This window comes from Scardinius erythrophthalmus, assembly GCF_964197995.2.
Source record: "Scardinius erythrophthalmus genome assembly, chromosome: 5".
NCBI lineage: Eukaryota > Metazoa > Chordata > Actinopteri > Cypriniformes > Leuciscidae > Scardinius > Scardinius erythrophthalmus.
The window spans coordinates 16,032,445-16,052,835 of NC_138225.1; the positions used below are offsets into that span (position 1 = coordinate 16,032,445).

The 20,391-nt window shown below is 37.0% G+C and overlaps 1 protein-coding gene across 1 annotated transcript; it reads right to left on the minus strand.

Moving 5' to 3' along the window:
- Positions 1-424: 424 nt before the first annotated feature.
- On the minus strand, positions 425-18,551 carry rasl10a (RAS-like, family 10, member A; the record flags this gene model as incomplete). The annotated part of the gene is made up of 4 exons (XM_081365775.1): positions 425-695; positions 2,466-2,590; positions 18,108-18,339; positions 18,490-18,551. The coding sequence occupies 4 exons, from the start codon at positions 18,549-18,551 to the stop codon at positions 425-427; spliced, it is 690 nt and encodes a 229-aa protein (XP_081221901.1).
- Between the last annotated feature and the right edge of the window lie 1,840 nt (positions 18,552-20,391).

The following is a 20,391-nucleotide window of genomic DNA, read 5'->3' on the forward strand; positions in this document are numbered from 1 at the left end:
CCAAGCAACAGTTAAAAACTGTCACACTGGAATACACAGCATCTGAATCTAAATCAAAGGAAATAAATTATACTCTGTTTGAGACCAATGCAATATCTCACTCTCATCCTGACAGACTTTGGTAAGATGAAAAACCCCTTATCTGCTTCCATTTTTCTGTTTGTTAGAGAGCGCTGGAGAAAAGTGAAATCAGTAGTATCTAAGGTAATCCATCAGATGAATGCATCAGTTACAGAGGCCCCTAGGTGGTAGTATTCCAGCCATTTCGATTGACAGTTTGTCACCAAAGCTCCATCCTCGTGGTTCAGCAAAGTTGACTTTAAGTATACTGACTTAGGACCAGTTTAAATCAGAAAACACGGAAAATCTGAAAACACAAACTGGTCCTAAATAAGCATAAATTCAAAAAAAGGCTACATATCTGTCACATGACATTACAGCGGTTCCTCTGCAATGCCCCCTGGAGACGGATAGAGGTGTGGTTTGGGCGCAGTCCTCGCGCCACGGCTATTCCCAGGAGTTCTTTAAAGAGCAGAAGCACATGCCAGTTATACTTGGCGGAGCACTCGACATAACCGCACTTCCAGGTCTTCTTCACCAGTACAGACACGGCCCTGCGCTGGGTGAACCGCTGCCGCTGAAGGTCCCGCTTACTGCCAACCACCAGGATTGGCACCTCACTACTGTTGCCCACTCTTACGGAAAGACAAAAAAAGAGACAGAGAGGTGGGAAGAGCGATAGAAAAAAAGGCTTAAGAGGGAATTATCAAGTAAAACAAACCAACCACATGAGTATTTATCCATTTCTGACATGATATTTATGTTGAACATAATATTTGTTCATGTTTGCAAACTATCTTCAGCAAACATGCACGGACACACGCACAAACATTAAAAGCCTCTCAGCTCCTTGTCACTCTCTACAAAAAAAGGCACAGAGCTCATAATGTGTGCTGGAGAATGATGATGTGTGTCCTTTCTCGCTTGACTGCTTGAAGGTCACACTCACACATAATGGAGAATGAAAGCGTTTCATGTTCAGGGGGCTTCAAACGCAAGCGTGTGCATTTTGTTCAATTGAAAAAGTGTAATACATTTAATTGGCAATTCAATGGTGCACAAGGAGATCAAATGAAATTGAGAGATTGCACTTTCTCATTTGCTTAGAAAAAAATTCTATATGAATAAATGTAGCTATTAAATAAATGTCAGGCCAATTAATATAGGCCTTGAGTATCTTTATATAATAACAAATTATGGGACCATGTGTACACAAATTGCGTATCATAAATATGGTTTAATTTAACACATTAAGTGTAATTGAGGACCTAAGGCCATTCCATCTTATTCATTTTAATATTAAAATGAATACTATTACTGTTATTATTCCGATTCTGATAATTTCAGTTCCGTCAAATACTGAGGATTTATGCTGTTATATATGTGTTTCAATATTTGTGTAAAAATAGAGAGAAAGAAGAGAATGTGAGTGAGTAATATCAGCACAAAAGAAGTGAATAATCTGTCACACACCAATTCCATTGTGCTTCGTAAGTCTACACACCAATCCGTCATGTCCGTGTCTGGCTGCTTGTGCCATGTTTTTACACTGATTTATCCCCTTCATACGGTTTATCTGTGCTTTCTCAGTATGGCTCTCCTGTCTACACCCTCGCTATCTCTCAAACCTTTCAAGTCCATATTTTAGTCAGAACACTTTTGAGAGATCTTCTACCTCAGCTGCATGTATATTGAGTATACATTCAACATACATCTCCATGCTAACTCTAGTTTTTAAATATATATATATATATATATATATATATATATATATATATATATATATATATATATATATATATATATATAAACTAGAGAATGCATGGAGATGTATGTTGCAGTGATGCAGTGAGAAATGCAGTGAGAACGTGAAGCATTTGTAAAACAGAGGTTTGATATTGTGGGCGAGGGAAAGTGTTAAGGGTTGAGATGGCTGCATTTTCTGTCATTCATTCAGTTCACATAAGGCCTTTATGTAAATATATGATGCTGCACACAATTTATGGGCACAAGACCTGCATATGTAAAAAGATTTTCTCACTGGCATCTATTATATTCTTATCAGCTCTAGTGAATGGTTACAGTGTCTATGCCCTGTAACTGTCACTCAACCATATTCTCAAATGTCACCTTATTATCTCAGCAGCAGCTTGGGAAACAAGGGCCAACTGTTATTAAAAACATCAAAACCAATAAGTAGTTTGTCACTGCAGCTGATACATTCACATTAATCTGTGCTGATGTGCTACTAAGCTGAGTAAAAAAGGGTTTCAATAACCACAGTTGGTCCCACTCTAACAATAACAGAAGGAATGTCTTTTTATTGGATCTACTATAACATGATAATCATTCTCTATTATTCTTTGAGGTGGGTAATTTCAGTTTCCGAACGAGCTCTGTCATACCTGTTATCCACAATTTGCTGTCGGATCATCTTGACATACTCAAAGCTCTCCACGCAGCAGATGTCATAGACCAGAATGTAGGCGTTAGCGCTGCGGACTCCTCTACACCGCGCATCCAACCACTCCTGATGGAAACAAACAGACAGACAAAAACACTTAATCAAACAGATGATGACTGATTGATTGCTGGAAAAACAACAACAGTTAATTACTTGTTTATTTGCAATGTTAGGAGGCCAATGTGCAAATATCTTCCAATCAAATTTAAAACATTTTTACCACATTGCATGATGCTGCATTTTGGTTGCAGTTAGGTTACATAGAACTAAAACATTTAAGGTCAAGAAACTGTAACTGTACAGCCTAGCAAGGTTGTGTCACGTACCGCTCTGAGATACACAGGTTGAAACTCCTAACGTAGTTTATCGAAAGGATAATCCCAATCATAGTCCAAAAGAGGTAAGAGGTCAAAAGCACAGGGTAAACAGTCCAAACAGTGACAGGCAAGGAACAGGCAAACAGAGAAATCCAGGGCAACAAGCAAAAGATCAAAACTAGTGATGGCAATTTCAAAACACTGCTTCATGAATCTTTTGTTCCGAATCAATGGTTCGGAGCATGTATCAAACTGCCAGAGTCACGTGATTTCAGTAAACGGGGATTCATTATGTCATAACTGTTTCGGAACGTTTCGAAACACTTCGAATTTTCAATGGTTCACCGCTGGGGGCGATGATCTAAGTCAACCCATTAATATGAGGAGTCACTGAGAACCAATGAACAAGTGTCTATGGGTTTTACCTGATTTCTGATCAGTTTTATACATTTGTAGACGTTTTATTTAGACATTAGTATAATTAAAATGAGTAATGGTAGTTAATAGTCTCTTATTGGCCTGTTTAGCTGAGCCATTTAGAACAAACAAAACAATTTATAAAAAAAATTGTTGCATTTACACTGTTCTGACCACTAGGGGTCACCGTGGAGACGGGTGTCGAAGCCTTGACACAATATAGCACATTTGTTTCAACTAACCCTATTCCACAAAGCCTCGATCTGCCCACCACCAATCAAAACCAAGACACGGACAACAAGGATACAAGGCTCAGAAATGTAGTACAGACATACACAAGACTTCGCAATGAATGACAGAATGAAGACATTTTAATGTAAGCTTAGTTATGCAAGCGTAGCAACAAATTTAAAGCAGGCTAAGATTGATTAGATGAGGATTAGTAAAAGTATTTAAATATCCACCAAAATGAAGCAATCAAGCCTTTTGTACTCCTTAAAAATAAAAAAAATAAAAAACTTTTTTGTTTCCTTTGAGCATTGAACCCAATGTGTAAAAGTACCCAATGTGTAAAATGAAATACTCTGCTGTATCTTTAATGCTGTGGGCCTAATTTTCTGCCTGATGTCCTGGACATCATGTTCAGATACATGGCATCATGGATTCGATCAAATTCCAACAGATAAAAAATCAAAACCTGACAGCCTGTTCTACAAATTTTATAGCGGGCCATGTTTGGATCTTCCAACAGGACAGTGATCCAAAAACAAACATCAACATCAAAACAAAAATGGGTAACTGAGCACAAAACCAAGCATATGCAATGGCCATCCCAGTCCACAGACCTGAACCCTATAGAAAATTAGTGGGCTGAACTGAAGAGAAGAAGCACAACATGGATCTGGGAATCTGAAGGATCTGGAGAGATTCTGTATGAAGTATTGGTCTCTGATTTCTTGTCAGGTGTTCTCCAAACTATCAGGCATATAGGAGAAGCCTCAGAGCTGTTATCTTGGAAAAAGGATTTTATAAAAGGGGGTAAATAATTGTTCCCAACGTGTTTCGGAGAAAAACATTTATTTCATAATGTGATTTCCCCCCCACTTTCAATTATTTTACTTCAATGAAAGGTTAGATTTTTGCTATTTTTAAAAAAATAAAATATCAAAAGGATTAACAATGCAGATTTTTTTTTACAGCCATCTTTGATCTATTTACCAAGGGGACAAATAATTCTGACCAGCACTGTAACTATAATATAATTGCAATACATTTTATTTCTAGAAAAAGGCCGAAAAAGAGAGAAATAAAATACATAGCCCAAACAATATAAAATGTTGTTGAAATGTGTCAAAAAAATTTTGATTTAGGTTTTGAACAAACCTTTAATTAATGAAGCACTAGGTCTCTGCTGGTAATCATGAAAGAAGCCCATATAACTGAATGTGAGTTTAATCACAGGAAAGGCATAAACAAGTAAAGAAAATAGCACAAATTTATGTTGAATCACATTTCTTTGTACAACAGTTTTCTTTGTTCGTAATGGCAGCTATCTATACTCTGACCAAGGCATTGAGAGCACAACATGCACTCAGGTGTGTGTGTGTGTCTATTGTCATTTGTATGCTGGTGTGTTATAGGGCCAATCTCATTAGTTCAATAGAGAGGGGGAGAACTGGTAAGGTTGCAGCCAATGAATAGTAATGATTTACCCACAGTAATTACATATCACCCCTGAATGAGGGACAGCTGAAAGAGGCAGCGAGCAAATTTCTTCAACCGTGACACAGTGACCTCAGCTCCATTCTCCCTCCTTCCCCTCTTCTAAGGAAGCTCTTATGAAATGAACTGAATATCAATTCCACTATTCATTTACAGCATCAGATGTAGTACATCATGTCATAGAATGACATTAAATATTGTATTATTTGATATATGATATTGGAATGATTTTAACATGATCTGCATTGGCGTGCATTTTTAATGAATATTGTACAACAATAAATGTGCAACATCTTTTGTTTGACATTGATTATTTGTTCATACAGTAACGCCTCAACTACTTATAGACCCGGATTGTATGAGACTAACACGTTATTAAAGTCCCTGTGGAATGGATTTTATTACTCTAATTCTTCTTATTTTTTAATGGAATATTGCATTGTTTGTTATAAATGATTTATCCATCATTTATAAAAATTATTTATCAAAAAATGTATTTCATCTCGAAACCTCTCACCTCCATTAACATGTCACATCAATCAGTAAACAAAAAACAATCCAATCAATGGACTAAATCAAGTCTCACCCTACTGTTTTTTTTTTCGAGAAGCAGTTTCACTCTGATATATATCACAATAGGAAAGAAAAGATGATCGCAATTACCATTTCACGCTGACTTTAAATACACTTGTCAATGCAAAACACTGTGATCATAACTTGAGCTTCAAAAAGGACAAGACTTCATGCTGTCAAAAGTCACAAGACTATCCACACAACATCCCTATATGAACCAAACTCTAAAGAATCAGTGATTGTGCCGGATAGAGCTAGAATTTGGTGAAATTCCAGTAGATCCTTTAATTGCCATATTGATTGTGGTCTGCATTTGTGGGTGTGTGTGTTGGGGTTGAACAGAAGAAAAATCGAGTGAGAGGGGGAAGTCAAATTGAAGCCATTCGTCACAAGCTGATCTTGCTTGTAAAGAAAATCGATGCCGACTGTAGCAAAGACAGTGTTTGCACATTCGTCTTGACAGGGGAATAATTACCTTCATCCTTTTACGATGTTAGAAAAGCAGAACACTGCTAATATTTTACACTCAGAGATGACCCCTCTGATGCTGCACTGAGATTAACACTCACTCATTAGTGTAATAATGTAAGCAACCAGGCGTGCAGATAAACACACTGGCAAATCATTATAGCATAAACCGACAAGGGAGGGATATTTCAATTGAAAATGAAAATTCACCATCATTTTCATTCACCCTCATGTTAATCCAAAAAGTATGACTTTCTTCTGCAGAACACAAAATAAGGTGTAGACAATGATGGGTCAAAAACAGCATTTGGACCTCAGACTTTTTTTTCTTTTTCCAAAAACAGTAAATCATGACAGAATTTTCACTTTCTGCATTCTTATCACACGCTCCAGCTTCTGACTGATCTTATGTAAAACCAAAAATATAGAAGGGGAGAGAATTTGTGTCTTTAGCTTTAGTCCTTGATGCTGAATATGAAGTCTCTCTCTTTCCCCCCTCATTTCTCATTTGCTCTTTCCATCTTTTTCAATTTCCTGCATATCAAAAGCATATGCCTTACCCTCCGTCTCCACTGGGAAATATGACAGTTCTCAGACCCTATTAAGCACAAACTCAACATTCTAAGAGATTTCATGGAGTTCTAGCTCAGTGATCATTGGTAGATTGAAGCAATTATCTACACCGGTTTTGGGCATTAACTATGGATCTAGAGGGCAAAACCAATCCCTGTCAATTAAACACGAGCCTTAAAGCTTCTGGTCTTTTCCGTGGAGCACTGTTCTGACATAAACGCTCCATCAGTGTGCCTGTTAGATGTTTCAGATGCACTGCCATCCCCGTGAAAGCTAAAAATAGAAGCTTGTCTCTCTCTCCTTGTCAAGCCACAGTGTCGTTCTCCCCTTTGAGTGTGAGTTAGAGAGAGGACACATTCAAATTCACTTTCATCATGATTCAGCATTCTCCTCTGGGCAAGGAAGGTATCCGCTTTAAGGAAAAAGATCTCTGGGACTTTGGAAGATGTCCACCGGAAATTGCTGAATGGGTAACTGTGCTGCTGAAAGCTGCCAAGTGAGTTCACGAAAACATGTGATCTGATCCGTGTGCGCGTTTGATGTTCTCCTGAATGGACAGCTCGGATAGATACTATTAGGCTAAAACAGAAACAAGAAAGAAATTAAAAATGTAGTTTATACATTAAAATGTTTTATTTTTATATTATTTTTACATTTGATATATATATATTTTTTTTAAATATAATTTTATAATATAAATAAAATCATATAAAAATGCAAAAATGTGCATGTATCTTCTGTGGAAGTCTCAGAACCAAAACATTTGTCACAAACAAACAGCAGCAGCCTTTTACAGTTCCCTTCTGAAGCAAACCAACAAGCCTATGTCCTTTCACACCATGTCATAACTACCGCAATAAAAAGATGGCAACCCGTGACGTTCTATGTCAACACTATCAACGCCGAAATGAATCTGCATTATGTTATGTGCTTTGAGACATGAGATAATTTAATGGCGCTTTGCAGAATCTGCTCTGGCAGTGTTATTGAGGATACGTGGCTTTGGAGACGCTCTGAAGAGAGGGTGGGATCTTATGCTTTCAAAGCTAGCTTGCTATTGCTATCCCTACCTTTAATACGGTTTAAATAAAGGAGTAGACTAAAATTCGTTTTTTCTAACAGCATATAAGCATTGATTTTCTCACCTAATACTGAATATTTCTTTCTAAGCCAACTGTTTATTCGTGACTGAAGACAAAACAAATTCTTTCAGCACAGCATTCATTTATATATGAAACAGCCAGGTTATATACTATGGAAGCTTGTTTCCGCCACTGAATAAAACATTTTAAAAGATAATTGCGACTTTTTATCTCACAATTGCGAGTTTACGTCTTGCAATTCTGACTTTATTTCTCAGAATTGTGAGATATAAAGTCAGAATTGCGTGAAATAAAGTCAGAATTCTGAGATATAAAGTCAGAATTGCAAGATATAAAGTCGCAATTGCGTCTTATAAAGTCAGAATTCTGACTTTTTTTCTCGCAATTGCGACTTTATATCACGCAATTCTGACTTTATATCACGCAATTCTGACTTTATAACACATAATTGCGAGTTTATATCTCGCAATTCTGACATCTTTTCTCAGAATTGTGAGATATAAAGTCCCATTCTAAGGGGGAAAAAAAGACGGACTTTTTTTCTTTTTTTTTACCTTAGAATAGTTTATATCTCACAATTCTGACTTTATAACACGCAATTGCGACTTTATATCATGCAATTCTGACTTTATATCTCCCAATTGCGTGATATAAAGTCAGAATTCTGAGATATAAAGTCAGAATTGCGTGATATAAAGTCGCAATTGCGAGAAAAAAAGTCAGAATTTTGACTTTATAACACGCAATTGTGACTTTATTTCATGCAATTCTGACTTTATATCTCGCAATTGCGTGATATAAAGTCAGAATTCTGAGATATAAAGTCAGAATTGCGTGATATAAAGTCGCAATTGCGAGAAAAAAAGTCAGAATTCGGACTTTAAAACACGCAATTGCGACTTTATTTCATGCAATTCTGACTTTATATCTCGCAATTCTGAGAAATAAAGTCAGAATTGCGAGATGTAAACTCGCAATTGTGAGATAAAAAGCCGCAATTATGTTTTATTTTATTTTATTTTGTGGCGGAAACAAGCTTCCATAATATACAGTGGTGCCAAATGTGGAAGTAAAAATAATCCAGAAAAGCACTTAGACAAATAACTGTATGTCTGAGTTAAATAATTACATGCCACATCATTACGCATCATCTTTATTTGTTATTCAGTCCCTGATAATTGATGCTATAATTACTGAATTAAATTTCTTAATTTTATGCTGAGGTGTACAGCTAGATTTATTGTATTGGCTTCTTCTTTTTACTACTCGCTGATACTGTGATGTATGACTATGCATCCTAAATTAGAGATTACACTTTCAGGCGTGACGAAAATAATGAGAACATCTGTCCTTGAGACAACCCAGTGCTGAATTGCATTTGTTTTAAAGCCATGAATTTAAATTTGATTCAAAAGCTTGAGAAATCTCACTTTAGCAGGAATATTCCACGATAAAGATTCTATTTCTGTTGAAAGAGGGCTTAAAAAGTTGTTAAAGCTGTGGGTGAGTGGCTACTTGTATATATTTTGTATGAATCTAAACTGGTTAGACCATAATCACGTTTGCAGTTCAAACACCTATGAGAATGATAGATTTATCAGATCATTGTTTAAGAAACAAAATTATCTTTCACATCACAAATCACCCTTATCAAAGGATTGAAATAGACAGTGTAGTTGAGAGAAAAAGCAAGAACCATAGAATGAAAGGAAGAGAATGGAATGAAGAGTCAATGTCAATAAAAAAGTATTCCCAAAATTAGAGTTGGCATTGTCAATTTCAAAGCCACTAAGTGACAACCCAGAGCTAAATGAAACAAGACCCTACGGCCATTGAGAATCAGTCGTGTCAGAGCACAGAGCAGGAAACACAAAATCCAAAGTTAATATTCTTAAACTCCACTGACTAAAAGTGCAACCAAAATCCCCAAGGCACACAAACACATTATGTCCTCAGCTAGTGGAGAGTAACATAGTTCAGGAGGAAGTGCATGGCTCTGGGCAAAATTAATTCTATCACATTCTGAGGACCATTACATGATCAAGCAAGTGCTGCAGACATGGGGGAATGTGTCACTGAGCTCCCTGTTGTCATTATTCACAGAGAACTAGAGCATTAATAGGAAATCCTGAATCATGCTGGCTTTTGATCTGATCCATCTGCCATGGCATCATGCGAACAAACTGTGACATTCACTAACCAAAGTTGCCAAGCAGTCAAAAATTATTATTCACAGTTGTCTATACAATAAATCTCAGCAGATCTGTGTGAAACTATTGCACATTGCATTGGAGTACAGAGATTTAGAGTACAGGACATATTTCGCTGAGCCATGATGCATTATGGGGAGATCTAAGGATCTAGCATTTTTTAGAATATTTTAGCATTGAATATGCCAGGGATAATCCACAGCTTGATGTGCATTACATGATTCTTGTGCACAATGTGGAGGCAAAGAACCACCCAACGTAAAGCAGAGGTTTCTGTTTCTTTGTGTGCACAGCGCAATCTCCAATCTCTCTGTGTGATTGATGTGTGTGTGTGTGTGTGTGTGTGTGTGTGTGTGTGTGTGTGTGTGTGTGTGTGTGTGTGTGTGTGCTTCAATGAAAGCAGTGCAGTAATATAGAACTGTTATTAAACTGACTGGAACAATCTGTGCATTACATGGTTTGAATGCACACCTTCCAGCCAATCAGAATTGAGAATTGGTATTATGGTAAATTATTGTTACCATAACTAAACAGGTCTGTCAAAGCTGGAGGAAAAAAAATCAAATATAAATGAATGTGTGTGCGCCCTTCAATGAAAGCAGCGCTTTAATATTGAACGTGCTTAAACTGACCGGAAACTACCTGTGCATTACACCTTCCACTTCCATTACACATACCATTGTAATAGCAAAGACTATAGATATAGAAAGACGGTTCACTCCTCTTACTTATGAATGGGAGAAACTGCAACACGCAATATGGTGTAATACATCCCACCTTCTAAATAAAAGAGCCAATCAGTGATTGCTGAAGCTGCTGTTAGAAGCTCCGGTTCCCATAGAAACCTGAGACTGGCGCTTATATGCGCATTGGCGGGTCTAGCCAGAAAAACAAGCTTTTTTAATGCTACTTGAGCATAAGAAACAACATTAAGGGGACAGTTCAAGTTAGATTTTCTTGCTGATTTGAAATATGTTATTTAATTGTGAGTTCAGCAAGCAGTTTTCAACATTTTAGGATTCCCTCATTCAAATAGATAGGACTTGGTCTTGGTTGACCGAAATAGCTGCCCAGAGGCGTTGCAAATATGGCCGCCGAGGGAATAGACTTCCCTTGAAATTTACTTTGATAATAGCCATTGTTACCATAACTAAACAGGTCTGAAATATCTAAATGAAAAAAAAAAATATATAATAATAATAATAATATATATATATATATATATATATGAAATTATATTACATAACTTTTTTGTGATTTATACAGTATGTTGCTTGCACACAAAAAATCTGAAAACAACAATTTTAAAATAAATGGTCAGTCATGCTTTTTGTCTGCATAATGTTGTAGTAACAGTGAGTTGAGCTTTATAGTGCATCACTTTTAGGCTTGAAGCAAGCAGTTGCTTTTTATGTCAATTCTTAGTTGGCTAAAGAATTCAAAACTCTCTTAAAGTTTTTATTAGCATCTGGGTTTAAGCTATACTTCACTTTTTGTCTCTGAATTTGTTAGTGGTTAGAAAAATCGAAACTGACCTTTTGGTTGTTGTTTTTTTCCCATCATAAATGTCTGCAAACACTAGCACCTGTCACAAGAAGCCAGACGCATTTTAATAAAGATGTATCAACACACACACACCTTCTCCTTCATGTGCTGCAGTCCATCCGTGCCTTTAAGAGAGCTAAATGATGTTAAGCTGCAGTGTGCTCCCGCTCAATTAGATTGCAGTGTCTTAATGTGCTCTGAGAACTGAAAGCAATGCCCAACTCCCCAAAATCACCCCCCACCTCACCCCACTGCAGCGCGTTCATAATTTTTTAAATTCCATTTTGCTGACATGACATCAAAACCACTTACACTGATTCTGATTCCCTGGCACCATGTATAAAGATCAATCCCTTGTTTATAATAATATCTCCAGTCAAAAATAATCTTTCTTTTTCATTGTGTTTTCACTGTTGTCAATGCAATAAAGAACCTAGCAACAATTAAAACAATCACTTGTTGCCGGGGTGACCTTGGTGGTCTCTATCTGGAGTGGGACTTCAAGCTGTGTGAAGTGGTCACGATGCAGAGAATTTACTCTAAAGGACTTCCAGGGAAAATAAAGTGAGAAAAACCCTGACAAGTAGCATTTTGCATTCTGTAAACCTCACAGAATCTTTCAGACGATGACAAACCTAAAGGGAGACAGACCTAGGGAAACACTAGACCTCTGCTAAAAGTGTCTGCATGTTCAGCGATTAGAATAAAGCTTACAAAAATGTTTAACATAAACTATAGCGCTAAGACCCAGAATCTGCCCTACCTACATTTTTGCGTCTTAAACGGATGAATAAACACAAAATTACGGCAAAATGCCCATTTTGCCTCGTAAGCATAGTCTTAACTGAGATAAAAAATAAAAAAACAACTCTAAATGAATGCAACAGTTGGGAGAAAATCTGATGTGTGTCAGATCCTTGCATTTGGTCTTAAAGTGAAAGTAGCTTAATAGCTGCATGTCTTGTGTCATTAATGTTAATTATAGAACAAAATAAAATAAAATCTGATCTTGACTGAATAATTCTTTGGCTTTAATAGGATTAATATATATTTAATTTAAACATTATAGTATTTCGTACCTGAATACTACCTGAAATCAGTTTATTTTATTTGTATATTTTTGTTCTATTGAATTTATTAGTGCTATTGCTTGTAATTTGTTCATTTGTTCTTATTTTATACTGACTGTAGTGTTTACTTGTCTTTATTTAATTAAATAATAAAATATTTAAATAAAATGCTATTTTTTTATTTATATTTATTATTTGTGTTTGTGTGTGTGTGTGTGTGTGGCAGGGCAAGTAAGTAACCAGTAAACTCCTTAGAGTTAAGCCCTGTGTGTTTATATATTGAGTCCCTTTGAGGACCTGCCCCTTTTGTTATAAAATAAAGTTTCAAAATCTATTACGGGGAAAAAATACAATAACGTTAAAACTCCAGTCCACCAGGAACAGGAATGTCACTTTGCCCACCTTACATCTCAAAGCTGGAGCCGGGCCTACAAACCTAAAGGGAGTTGGAGATAATTTTGTTGAATTTGTGTCAGTCTTAAAGTGCCCCTATTATGCTATTTTTAAAGGCTCATTTTGTTTTGGAGGTCTCCTAAAACAGGTTTACATGCATCAAAGTTCAAAAATACTTTCATTTTCTTATAATATTCATTGCACATCACCACATTTTTCAATGATTATCAAACGACTTGACGTATGAATCAGTCTCTCTAAATCCCTCCTTTCCGTGAGCTAATCTGCTCTGATTGGTCAGATGGCCCAGTCTGTGTAAATGGTCTACCACTTGCAGCACATGTCGGAAACAAAACGTCCATTACAATAAACTTCAGCTCCGGCGTCCAGAGGTTTCCTACAGCTCAGCGATTGTAAACACTGTAAAGAGAGTAACGATGGCGTCGATTTTACCATATCAATCCATATCTAGTTATTCAACCTGAACCTCCATCTTAAGGACGACTTCAGCAGGACGTTTCTCAGCCGTATTTCCATTACCCTTCAAATTGCGCAAATTGAAATTGCGAATTGAAAAATACGCCCAATGAAAACACGTCAATTTCGCAAAAAATCCCATTTATCGCAAAAAAGTTTTTACGCTCGCAGGAGGTAGTTTTTCAAGCAATTCGAAAAAGAAATATTTAGAAAAACTGCAATGGAAACAGTTTTTGCGCATTTACAGGTCAGCTGACGTAGATGACGCGGTATGTTTGGACAGAATACGAGACAGAGTTCTTTATTAAATTCATAAAAGATTACAGGAATACTGGATTCTAAACCTCAAAGAAATGCCACAATCAAGACCTCGAAGCAGATATGAGGGAGAAACACCCAGAAACACCTCATATGTGCCGCTCACAAGTATAAGGGGCTTTCCTTGCCATTAATGATTGGATAACACACATACGTCTTCTTCGATTAATAATAATGGCCAGTGCAGTGGCTGGGATATACATAAACCTAACAAAGTCCGTTGCCATGATTTTTGGAATGACTTATCGCGAGAGGAAAAAATGACGTTGTAGTCGCATAACATCGGTTAATGGAAACGCCATCATTTCGCAAGTTTTTTGTCGACATTTGGAAAAAAGTTTTGCGCAAATCTGTAATGGAAACGGGCTTAGTGATACACTACTCAATTTGAGGTCCATTATGAGATGTTGCATCTGTAATTCCTCACCATCAGCATTAACAATTGTACGTCCATCAACAAACAGATGTGTATATTTCTAATTTATTGCAGTGCACATGCGGGAACTGTATCAATAACAGTGCATATGATAGCCCAGCACTAACGTGAATTACTGATGTAACACAAATCTTGCTCCATTCTTTAACTTTCCTCAAATTAGTAAGAACGACTGACAATCCAGCCCGTTCTCATCCTAGGGCGTCATATATTGACGCTTTTGACATTTCGCACATCGAACGCACATGGCACCCTTTAGCGTCAATATGAGACGTAGATAGAAATGGGCCAGAAGGCGCCTCCTAGCGGTCTAACCCTAACCCTACACCAGACCTAAACCTACCCATAACCGAACAAAGCTCTGTGCGTGTCATATTGACGCTAAAGGGTGCCATGTGCGTTCGATGTAGACGAAATGTCAAAAGCGTCAGTATATGACGCCCAAGGATGAGAATGCGGTGCACAATCAGCATTAATAGATTAATTAATAGATTTAGGTAATAGTGGCCCACAGCCGCTTAGCAGAAGTATTTAAAAAAGACAGTAATAACGTGTAATAAACTTACACAATATAAAACACAAAACTGCGGATTTTGACGCCCGGTAGAAATGATACACATCAATAATTCTTACAGGTTGTGATTCTGAGGAGCAAGCTGGTCCAAATAAACTGGGTACTACTACTGACCCATCTTTCAAGAGCAAGCGTTTTGCGAATCCCACATTGAACATTGAGATTTGAAAAGCATGGAGTCGTAAGTAAAATTACGTGTTTGAAGGAAGGACCAGTTGTTTGAGGGCTGACAACATACAAATTAGACATATGCAAATGTATTTTCTAGTGACGTACAACCGTCACACAGTGGGATTCGGATTACAAACGACTGGTATAGGCGGTTCAGAGTCCATTCTTTCTTTTGGGAGACAATAACTTCATTTATCGTGCACTTTCGACTTTACAACTTTGCAGAATATTTACATTCACAAACAGCTATATTACACACTGCATAAAAGGGAATATAAGAATAACCATTTAAATACAAAATTGAACAAGATCATATTTCTTGAAAAGGCCAGTATTCTGTTTTTTTTAGCAGTTTGCTCTGAAGAGACATGTCTTGCATGTAGTTTCTGACAGTATTAAGAATTGAGCGGCAATGGTTTGTCTGGATTTGTAAGGATTTGTAGGATCTAGCATTGTAATACTGGTATTTAGCAATTAGACATAGTAGCACTTGGATTAATTGCATGCTTGAATTATTCTGATTTGTAAATCGCTTTGGATAAATCAAAACATGTTCAAAATGAATGAATTTAAAACTGATGTAAATGATGATAGCACAAATTAATTACATATAACTTCTTAGCGCGTCTTCTAAAGATCTACCTTCCTGCAGAGTTTGTTATCAGCTCCAATCATGCATACATGAAACAGCTAATCAAGCCTAAAAAAAATTAAAATTGCAATCAGTTGAGCAGGATTAGAACCAGTGACAAGTAGATCTCAGAGAGAAGGATTGAGCAAAACACTGCAAGTATTTCATGCTACAGGTGACTGACAGAATATGTTGGTGGTTTCAACAGAAAACTCAAGTGATGCAAGAACACCTGAAGATGTATTGGTAAAAATACTAGCAAAATATGATGTGTCTAGTTCTGACACTTCCTTAACAAAAACAGATTATTTTGCCACTGTGAATTATTCCAAAACATTAGCAATTTGATGATCTTCTAACAAGCATAACTGGATGGGTGCATTAAATGCCAAGACTGTAAAATAATAGGAAGAGTAATAGTGTGTTGGTGACAGAGAGAGAAAGATGAGAGGGAGAGATGGGGGAGGACAGGGGGAGAGAGAGAGAGAGAGAGAGAAATATTTGCCAGAGGGAGGATACAGAAAATAAGCTTACAGATGCTCAGTTCAAGCCATGTCTCCATAGCAACTATACTCCAAAATGAGATCTTTTTTTTCCTGAGGAAAGCCCCTCTCTCCTGAAGCAATACACTAACATACCTCGGGAATCTCTATCTATTTATGGATCTGTAAAAGATTTACTTTTATTTGATTAAAGTTTACAAGAACAAAACAACAACACATTTTTTTTTTTTTTCCAAGGATTGGAAAGTGTGAATTTGAATAATTGCATGCCAGAGACAGTTTACTGGTGCAAGGTTAAACTGGTGGATTAAGAATCAATGTCCCATTAAAAACATATTTCCATCACTAAAAAAGTGGCATATTTTTGAGAGGAAATTTTACAATTCATTAATAAAACTCTTCCACTGTGCCTTAAAACTTAACCACATTTATACAGATTCTTAGGCCCAAATAATAATAAAAAAACGAGTGACAGCAGACACGCGCTAATGGTTTGAGCGCAACCACACAAATCACGTGACATGAACTGTACGCAGTAAAAAAATAAATTAATAAAAAACTTAGTCAAACAGTCCTGGGTAGATTACTTACAAATTGTAGTCCGTTGCTGATTCCAAATTACATGACAAAAATTGTAATTAGCAACATAACCCACTTTACACATTTACATTACATTACACATTTTAGGAAATAATCTGACTACTTTTTGATTACTTTTTTAGATTACTTTTGACCTAACTCCTTTATCACATTGCACTATTTTGATATAAAAATACAAAGAGAAAGAAAATATATTACATTCTTTGTTATCAACAACATGAAGTGCATTAAATATTAGCCTAAATTTAGCCTCAGGATTTACCAAACTGGGGTTCTTGAGTTTACTGAGAAAAGTTAATAGTTACGCCTAAATAAATCATAAAAATTTCAAATTGAAATAAATCATTTTAAAATAATAAAAATTACAATAACAAGTGACATGTAGGGGTGTAACGATACCCTTGTGTCACGATTCGATACATATCACGATACTGAACTCACGATACGAAATTTTTGCAACACTCCAAGACATATGGTAAAAAGTTAACAAAAAATGCACTGTTGATTAAAATGGTAAATTTGATATTACTTTGTGGGTGTAAATGAATAGGTATTACATAGTGGGTGTAAATGAATTTGATATTACATTGTGGGTGTAAATGATATTACATTGTGGGTGTAAACTTGCTGGAAACCCAATGCACAGGACAATAGAGACACCAAAATAAAAATATTCATGATTCTGAAGCTGAAAATTCAGAATTATTTTAGACGAATATTGCACTCGGCCACTGACTAGATATATTTAAAATAATGTTAGCCACTTTTTACTGGTAACATAAGAGATTTGGCATTATCAGGACACACAAATATTCCCCCATTGCATTATTATACATTATATAGTTTAATGTAGTAGGCTACTGACACCAAAACATATTGACACGATATATTGTTACGCCCCTAGTGAGATGTTTTAAATGTGTTTCAAAGACACAGCAATAGGCCTACATGGTTAAATGACAAATAATAATTGTGTTCATCAGGGGTTGATTTGATATGTGATGTTAAATCCAGTGCTCAAATAGGCCACTTTGTTTTCATGTAATTATAACCACATGACTAGTGTATGGTAGCCTGTGAATGTGAATGTGAAATTGCTTAAACGTTTTAATAAACTTAGCATAGGCTATGTGGAAAATATTTCAATAGATTTAACGAGACTACATGTAGTAGGCCTAAATGTAAAATGTATTAAATACTTTAAAAAAATGTTTTTGGGATGAAAAGGTTGAATGACCTCATCATTTAGGCTACGTTTAAAATCTATATTAGGCCTATAGCCCATTCAACAAGACAATATGTCGCCTAGCTGTTACAGTAGCCTAAAATATCTTAGGTTTTCTCTGTTGAATACATTAGCCCATGTGTTTATTCTATATTTTATGTTGTTTAATGAATGTTATTACTGTAATTAATCACTTAATGCCATGTGTGTTTACGCATCCAGCACTTTGTTAGTAGTAGCTGTACCAGTTAAGTTACCTGACTAGGGCTTGAAGGAAAGGAGGAAATTGGCGGGACATCCAAAATCTTCAGGTCGTACATAACACCGTTAAGAATGACCGAGGGTCTGTACACGTATCTCGTTTGGGTTGGATTGTAAGTCTCAGAGAAGTCATTGTAAATAAATTGACGGATGATAGAAGTTTTCCCGACTCCAGGCGCTCCGATGACGGCGATGCTCAGCGTCTCGACCATCCCGCGCGGATCAGGACTGCAGACGACGACTATCGATCAAGACACCTGGAAAACTGCTCAACAAATCAAAACAAGTCATATGAATTGTGAGCGTGCGTCTTTTTGTGTGTGCATACAGCACGAGAACATACTTCGTGGATGCTGAAATAAATAAGAGTTTGCTCACAGATCTACTGTCTTCTGGCACATTTCGTTATCTCTTTTGGTGAAATACACCGTAGGTAGCATCCGTTATTGAATGGATCAACAAACCAACTTCAGTCACTGCGGCAGTTGCGCTGTCTTCTCTGCATTCCATTGGGGAACAGTCCCTCAGTGCTCCACGGTATTCCCAGTATTCCCACACACAGCTCTGGAGCTCGAAAACGTCAACAGTATTCAACAGTATCGATTTGGCTGCTCTCTGGATGATGTGTGCTCTTCGATCTCGAGGTTACCACTGACCCTTTCTCCTCGTAACCTCTCATACCTTCCCACATCATCTCAGCAGTGTGTGCTGCGCGAGCGCATGAGTGCTCGCTTGGTCGTAAACCTCACCGCAAGCCAAATGCAGTCTGCGCAAATAGGTCCATCGTTAAGCTCCGTAAGATTGTAGCAGGTGGACTTTATCCGCACAGACCTCTCGTTGAAGCTACACTGAAGCATTCACCCTCCTGTGTTGTATACTAAGCGCTGATCCTCCGCGCGCACTCATGTGGTTCAGGTTGGCGCGCGCGCGCATTCATGGCTGTTTTAAGCTTGCGCTAATGTTTCCTTGCAATAAACAGCTCTAAAAGGTCCCTCACGTGCCATATCCCGAATTTACTTGCATTGTTTTGGAGGAATAGGCTAAAACTGTATTGTGTCTTTCTATCTATCTCAAGCAGGAATAATGAGATATTGTTTGTTTAGCACACAAAAAGTAGCCTACTGATACTCAGCACAATATCAAAACCGTAGCCTACCTTAAGCCACAACGAAGAGAGAATCTGAGTTTTCAAAAACCGCTTCTAAAATTCGCACCTCACAACTCCACTTTCGCTCGGGAGAGAAAATGCAGGAACTTAAGACACAGTAAGTAGGCTACATAAAGTTGTGATTAACTTTCTGCAAATCTGCTTTGTCATCTGCAGGAATATATTCACACGGTCTCTCTAATCCGGATGAGGAGCTTTTGGGTAATAGAAGTTGAGTATCAAAATAGCATGGGCCGTAATAATCTAATGATATCTGGATTACTAACTGGAATACATTCACCCATTAGTCCAATTTGATTTACACAAGAAAGATTAATTTTTCTGGGGTTTTGTCCTCTCAGTCCATATTTTAATGACGTTTTCCCCTTTTCTGTCCAGGCTTCAGGCCATCATTAAACCTGATACATGAAGGCAAATCCATCGAAATTAGTGGGAGCAGTTCTCAAACTGTCAATATGCACACAATGCAACAGTAATATCAATTTAACATCAGTCACGAATGCTAACATCTAAACAGTGTTCTATTGCCATAGGCTAGAGGCTGAGTTCATTTGTAACACAATAAATAACATTCCAAACATTCTCTCTTCCTTTCTTTGCTTAGATTGCTTGCCATCAGCTTAAAATTGCACTTCAGGTTCGGTTTATGATTGCACTTCCACTGAATTATATGGTTGGATACACATGAGGCCCCCAGCTCCTATATGACTACATTGCACTGTAATTTCATCACCAGGCTGGTCAACACAAATAGGAAATTGTGCTTGAACATGAGTTTAACAAAATCATACTGAATGAAAGGGGTGTATGTTCATGCCTATCAAAGGTTCGAAAAAGAATAGAACAGGAGAAAAAAACATAACAGAAATAAGCACCACAGAACTACAACCAATTTTTATGAGTAATTACCAACTATGGAGTTGTTTTAGTGAATAACTGGGTGATACATGCCTGGAACCCATAATAAACGACACTTCCTGAAACCTTTTCAACTTCCGCCCACTAACTTGACTTGTTAACATGTCATTAGATGTGATACAGGTTCAGCTTGCTCCCCCCAGGATTTCACATTTACTTCTAAATTTTCCCTGAATATATAAAAAGATGATATT